Here is a 7,241-nt window from a genome sequence, read left to right as displayed (position 1 = left end):
TCACAGAAATGTATCTCCTTCCCCCTCCCCCACATTAAAACAAGGCTTTCATTCTGATATATTTAAACAAAATCAGATTTATTGGAAGATCCCATAAACTAGTCTAAATATTTTATGTGCCATATGAAATGATACCAAATTATTCTTCATTTGGGTTTGAAGCTCTCTCTGGATTTCAGGTCCTCTTATTATGAGGACGGGAACTTGGTTTGGTTTGCAAATGCCCTAAAATATTTCCCACTTGAGGGAGGGAGGGGTTGGTGAGGCAGCAATAATTGTTGCAGTGCAGATGTCAAGTTAGCAATATACAGTAATATAAACAGAATCCTGCATAACCCAACAATGAGGGAAAAAATTAAAATATGAACAACAGTACCCACTGACAATGACAAAATGGGGCTGAAACAAGACTGGGCATATATTCACCCAGTTCTTTGCATAACAGGTGGACTCAAAATTCAGTAATAATGTAATCTTAATATTTTCTGAACAAATCAACATGGAAAATAAACTGCCTTTAAAGTGGACAGGAAATTATTCACTTATCATAAAAATAATGCTCACATTGCAGTACAAAACCTTAAAGACATCATTAAACAACACTGATGAACTGACGAAGTAAAACTGCATCTAGCAGACAATATTTGAGATTTGAAGGCTTTTCTACAGCACCACTTTTTGAATTACACAGTACAACATAAGGTCATTAAAACAGGTTAACTGCATGGTGAACACCATTCAACATTTATTCAAATGATCAGAAAGATTATATTAAGTATTAATTATGCCCAAATTATGTATTTAAAATTTGTTTATCATCCAAATGATTTTCATGAAAATTCACAATGTCTTTTCCACATTCTTATATTCAAAAATGAGCATGTTAGTATTAAACAAAAGTTTTGGTGCAGGTAGTAACACCAACTTAAAAAGTATTTTAACATTACTGAAAACAGCTGCTTTCAATGGAAAATTTCTATTCAGTGGTCTGAGGTACAGTTACATGTATGAGCATTTAAATGATCAGCTCATTATTACAAAGGAAATGAGGAAAATACATCATAATCAAGAACTTGCAGCACATGGCAGTTTTTTGCCAAAACTTTGGTAAGGTGTAGCATTAAGCATACTATTTTCTGCATGCAACTTTGTACAGTTTACAGGGGTAACTTATGTTGGAATGGCTTGCTGATATGTGACCATGTTGAATAAAAAAAAAAAAAATATTAAAACTATATAAATATTAACACCACTGTATAAAATACATATATTTACACTATTTTGGTAAAAAAATATGTTATATGTTGCTTAACTTGCCTTCTGATTTTTTTTAGTACATGATGGAAATATAAATAAACAAGACTAATTATTTCACAACTACACAAAATAAGGAACACAGGCATACACAACTCACTGAGGATAGAGCTCCTGTTAAATCCAATACTAGCTGTCATTAACTTCGTACATCTGTTCACACTTCTCTAACAGCCTCAGCACAGGATTAATATTATACGGGAACAGGGCTTTGGACACAAGCCTGTCAATCGCAAGGCGTAATCTTATTAGAACAGACATCGTGTCATCCAGTTCTCTACCACAACAAGCGACAAAGTCCTCCCAATTTCGACGTATGAACTTCAACAAGCGTAACAGGTACAGCAAAAAGCAAGTCTCATTTGAGACAAGGAGATCCAGTAGCACATCTGGATCATGAGAAACAGCTCTAAGAAACTGTACAAAAGTTGTTCCTGGACTCAATGTACGTCCTAAGTCAACCTGAGTACTGCTTCGGTAAAATAAACCTACAGCTACATCCAAACAACATACCATTCCTTCAATTAAGGCATCATCCTGGTCTGTAAACAACTGAACAACCCACTGGGCAAGAGGTGTTTCAGGGTGAAAGGGAAGCAGTGTCTTCACACAGTTGTCCAATTGACGGAGCACTTCTCTAATACTTCGTTCAATGACAGCCATGTCAGCATCCACATCATCTGCCTCTGAACCAAGGGAACTGTCACTCGAGCTATCACATCTTGTTTCTTTCACAGTCACAGCAACACTCTTCAGCACCAGCAAAACCATTTTTTGCAGTAATGGACGATCACCATCACCTGCACCACCACCAAACCTTCCACTACCACCGCGATATGGAAGAGTATCCAACAAATGCCAGTCTTTCACACTTCGCACCACCAAATGAGCCAGTGCACAAGGTTCTTCAGCCAATATATCCTGCAATGCAAGTGTACTGCCATAACAAAGAACTTCATTGAACAACGCTAACAAATGTTTCCAAATGCCAGCAGGAACAGCTGAATTGAGCAGTCCTACAAAGCTGTCCAAGTGGGCATAAAAAGGTTTTGTGTCAACTACAGATAGATTTGCTTTAACTGAAATGATTGCTTCCCACAAACCAAGGAATGTTATGATAGATGATTCATGTTCATTAGAGTATGATGCTATCAATCCATCAAATTTTCTGACTACTGCTGGCCACTTAGATTCTAGTGCTTTTATGCACAAGCATTTTACTTGGCTAGTGTCCAAGCTTTCTGGATCAGATAAACTCGTCACAACACAACCAGTTGGTGGCCTGTCCTCACTGTTGTCCTCTAATGGATGATTATCAATATCTTTCCATTCTACAACATGTTTAATTACTTCTAAAGAAAAAGAAATTTTTTGTGGCAATGTTGTAATGAGAATATTTTCTGTAAGGCTTTCTAACCAGGTAGGATTAACGTGAGATTTAGACACTATTAAAAAGGCTGACAAAGCTCTGCTAGCAGCGAAGCATACAAAGGGATCTGGGTGCGAAGAAAACTCTATGAGTTGCTCAATCAAACCGTATTCATTCCTAACTAGAACGTCACATATTTCACCAATTCGACTACACAGAGTGCCCTTCGAATTTTGTTTAATAGCAACTTCACATAAAAGCTGCAATATGCTAACAAATAACAGGATTCTGTCACGGCTCCATTCCGACAGCACTGGTATGCGGTAATCTCCTTGTTCTTCAGACACAAGTTTCACGCCTTGAAAAGGTTTCCACAGACATGTTTCTGACACAGGGCACAAACACTGATTCAGAATGTGCTGCTGTATCGCAGCCAATTCCTCCTCCACAGTCGTATCACCGTCACTCTGCAAATTTATGTCAGTTATTTCATCAACTCTTTGCTTTTTCTTCACAGGCTCACCCATTGTTGGTACCGAAGGTACTAAGGATGTCCTTTTAAGGACCATGAAATTCACTTTAAATTCCTGTAGTGTGGCAAATCTATGGTGATGTATATCCTCACGACAAATATATTGTTGCATGAAGTAGTCCTCTGGGTTTCTGGTGTCATTTCTGTAACCAAAGTTCAACCAACTGTGGATGGTTCTGTCCTAGCGCAGGAACCTCAGAAATCTGCAAAACAAGGGAGTGTAATTAATGCTCTAGATGTTCAGGAGACGTCATCGACTACTAGTGACTAAAATACAACAAGATATTACTTTCGAAACAGTTGCAGACAATGACTACTCACCGAATCTGCCAATCTCATCCCAGGCATAGCGAATTGAAGCAAACTCGTCAGGCGCGTAAAAAGATTTTGAAATCTTTTCCATGTAAGTCGATTTAATGACATAGATGCTGTCAAATTGTCGTACGGCAGACACGTACCTATACAATAACGACACATTTCTTACTTTCTTGGCGAAGTTGTCCACCACAAATTCACAGACCATATCACAAATCCACAACAACCCACCATCATGAACAATATGACGCTGTCATCTACCTACATTTAATGTTCATATTTATTCACGCCTACGCATACAACGTTAGCGAAAGTTCACTATGTAAATAAAAACATCAACATTACAAAAAAAAAATGGGTCAGGCACCGACACTGGTATTTCTCACACGAATATCAACGACCAGCACATATTTTACTTTGATTTAAGAGTAAATATATAGGTATCCGGGTTGTAAGGTGTTCAGTGTTGCCAAATTGGACGTCGGTGTAATTACAGTTTTGGTCACTGTTTACAGGATTAGTATTCGTCGTGGCTAAGGAATAGTCTGCAAGAAAATAATGAGTATTTTGCAGTTAATACGAACGGTTTGTATAATAAAAGTACAAACAGAATATTAATGTTAAAAACTGTTCTTGAAAGTACATCAGAGTTTTCTAGTTTTAACAAATGCCACTAGCTTTGTCTGATGCAGCACAACTCCTTTGCGAATAATTCGTCAAGTATTTATCAAATTTAATTTGGAAGTAACAGACAACTTGGCAATATTGTTTACATTTCTGACTGCACACTCCCACAATTCCTTTGATGGCTAGGTGTGGCAGCCATATTTTGGAGTCGAAGTAGGGGGTCATGGGGATAACTGAATGACGAAAATGAAGCGACCCCATTAACAAGATAAAAAACTTCGTGTAATCGGTATGACGATTTTAAATAAAATTTGTAAGCATGGATTCAACTTTTAACTATTAACAAAACCATAACAAAAAGAACTGGCTACTTAGCTTGGCCTTTAAATAGAGCGATGATATAGGTTAGCTTCATAGCTTTCAATATGGGAAATAGGGAGTGAAGCTGAATGAAAAAGAATTCTCGCAATTTGAGAAGTTTATACCTTTGTCTTGCATCCAGCAAACATCCTTTCGCAGTAGCAGAACATGTGATTTGTTGTGTGGTGCGCTCTTGTCTCATGTATATACTAGCTGTCAAAAGACATCATAACAGTAGCACATAGTGTGTGGAATAGCGAAAATGTTCTAGGTTCTGTTAATATTTGTGCTGTTTCTGCGTATCAAACAAGCACAGGTCTTAAATAAAGTGAACAGTGAACCAGTTTGCAATAATATCCTGATAAAGTTGCAGTCTTTTTATCAGCTACACAAACAATTAATAATTGTCAGATTCGGATAAACTACAGGAACTGGCAGGTTTGGGAGAATGAATGAAATGTTCATCATTTATTAGCGAGTAGGAGTATCGAAACTATGTTATTTCAGTTTCTCAATTAATTTGGATGTTTTCCACTTTAGAGCTAACATTAACTGGAATTCCGATTGCTCTGGTGAACGTCTTGGCTGATTAGTTAAACATGCCAGTTGTACATCAGCTACAAAATCATTGTGTTGTAACAGCATGATGTGTGTGTGTGTGTGTGTGTGTGTGTGTGTGTGTGTGTGTGTGTTTTGCTTTTTAACAAACTTGATGTGCTACAGACATTTTCACATGATTCCATGCTCAGCAGATTGTCATAATGTTGGTATGTTAATATTAGATTTATTTGATCTGTAGTGGCATCACACAAATAGTGTTATATGTACTGACATTCCTTATGAAACTGAACAGGAATAGTTCCCAAGATCCTAAGAATGAAAGAAATTAAAAACGAAAAAAGAAGAAAAAAAAAAAAAAAGGATGCTGCAATGTGCCTTTTTAAACTGAAAAATAGCTTAAGTTAACTTCGTATCTATGCATTTTTCTATCAGTTTTGTTTGTTTTTATATTCACTGCACTTTTTAGCTCAAAACAATGCGAGTTTGGGTGCAGTGCCTCGATGCAAAACTTAGAAACAAAGGAAAATAGAGAAATCTATCTGGTCATGTTGAAATTCGTTTCGATATAACAAAGTATTTTACATCAAAGTGAACCCACAGATCTCATGTTGTTTTACTATTTTTTTAGTTTCACATCATTCTTTGTTGCAAAACACCTAGATCAGCCTACAAAAGTGTCAACCTTGAGTTCTTAACTTGGAAACAGGATGAAAATTTCCTACCCAACGCATCAAGTTTAGTGATGAGTAAACATTTGGGTACTCACCAGTTATGTATTTGTTTGTTTATTTTTTTCATTTCAGCCAAAATAATGGTCTTCAGCTCAACACTTGAGGTGATGGGCATTTCATATATGAAATTTATTCTTCTTTGCTTGTTGGCATTCATAACTGTCCTTCCATGAAAGTATTTGGCAGTAGTCTGAAAGAGTAGTTATAGACACAATCTACATTTTGACCTTTATGTTTACAATCTATCTATGAAATCCAAAATAGTCTCCTCATAACTTGAAAGCGATAGTTGCTAGTGAAGTATGACATTTATTTCGTTTCTTAATTTCAGTTCTGTGACAGCTTCAATAATATTCTACATAACTGGTATAGAAATTGTCAAAAATTGTCAGTCTCCAAACTAACTGTGTCTATTTTTGTTCAAAGTTGTCATCATCCTTAAGAATTTCGTTAGTCTGCTGATAGTGTAAAGAGTTGCTGTCTTCCTGCCAATGAGAGTTTGTGGCAAAAATCTTGGTCTCCTCCCCCCCCCCCCCTCCCTCCTTTTTCTCCCCCTCTCACTGTGTGTGATTTTTATATCCTGAATTTATATCACTCTTCAAATACATTCTGCACTTTATTGTATTTTACATCTGTTTATTTCCAAGGCGTATTTGCTAGACAGTTTTTGGATTGTAGTTCATGTATAATCATTTAACGCTGTATTGTTTTTAACTATGCCTTCACTCATCTCGTAGAGGGAATGTATTAAAGCTATGTACGTAATTATTTAATTTCCCTTTTTACTCTTTACGGGAAGAGTGATTCATAAACAATTTCTTTCTGTTGAATGTGTCCTTTATAATGCGTCTTCCAGGGGGTGGGGGGTTTGTCACGAAGATTGAAAAGGAAGGGTGGCTTGCTCATTCCCGGGATAAGAGGGACTCACCTGTTGTGAAGATGAAAGCAGCCAAAGGAACTAATAGTTTCGAAATCTAGGATAATGTATTGTTCTTTTATGTAGATTTCATATTTAGATTTGTTTGCCTTGCCAGTTCACAATCAAACTGTCACCTTCCAACTTAACCTTGATGTCATGCTATGCTACAGATCAATCTGTGTTCCTAATCTACATAAGAAAAGAAAAATATATCAAGTGTTGGGTTTGCACCCATATAATAGGTAGGTTCACTTGGCCCCGAATAAAAACAGTGAACATTGTGGCTCTGGTAAATGGTGCATTCCTGTCCCTACCCTTGTCAGACATATATGTAGTAGTTCCATATTTATTCCTGGAATATTTGTATTGTGCAGATATCCTGTCACCTGTAATTCCATCTTCCATGATTTGTTAGTGGATCAGATTATTTGTGGAGTACCTATCAGCTGTTCTATATGAGAATACTTAATTCTTTGACTAGCAACTAACAATTTACATATGCAACCTTTCAAA

The 7,241-nt window shown here is 36.7% G+C and overlaps 2 protein-coding genes across 2 annotated transcripts in view; one reads left to right on the top strand and one right to left on the bottom strand.

Moving 5' to 3' along the window:
* Positions 1-807: 807 nt before the first annotated feature.
* Positions 808-4,002, bottom strand: LOC124794672 (protein lines-like). Its single transcript, XM_047258206.1, has 3 exons — positions 3,762-4,002; positions 3,537-3,673; positions 808-3,418 (listed from the first exon to the last, which is right to left on the bottom strand). The coding sequence occupies exon 3, from the start codon at positions 3,325-3,327 to the stop codon at positions 1,444-1,446; it is 1,884 nt and encodes a 627-aa protein (XP_047114162.1). The 5' UTR covers positions 3,328-3,418; positions 3,537-3,673; positions 3,762-4,002; the 3' UTR covers positions 808-1,443.
* Positions 4,003-4,338: 336 nt separating this feature from the next.
* LOC124794671 (serine/threonine-protein kinase Genghis Khan) overlaps positions 4,339-7,241 on the top strand; it is a 367,558-nt gene continuing 364,655 nt past the window's right edge. Inside the window, exon 1 of the mRNA XM_047258205.1 lies at positions 4,339-4,446. The gene's annotated coding sequence lies outside the window, so the exon portion shown is untranslated. The remainder of the gene's footprint in view (positions 4,447-7,241) is intronic.

This window comes from Schistocerca piceifrons, chromosome 4, assembly GCF_021461385.2.
Source record: "Schistocerca piceifrons isolate TAMUIC-IGC-003096 chromosome 4, iqSchPice1.1, whole genome shotgun sequence".
NCBI classification, from domain to species: Eukaryota; Metazoa; Arthropoda; class Insecta; order Orthoptera; family Acrididae; genus Schistocerca; species Schistocerca piceifrons.
Note: the sequence above shows the minus strand (reverse complement) of the source record. Positions and strands in the feature narration are given on the sequence as shown.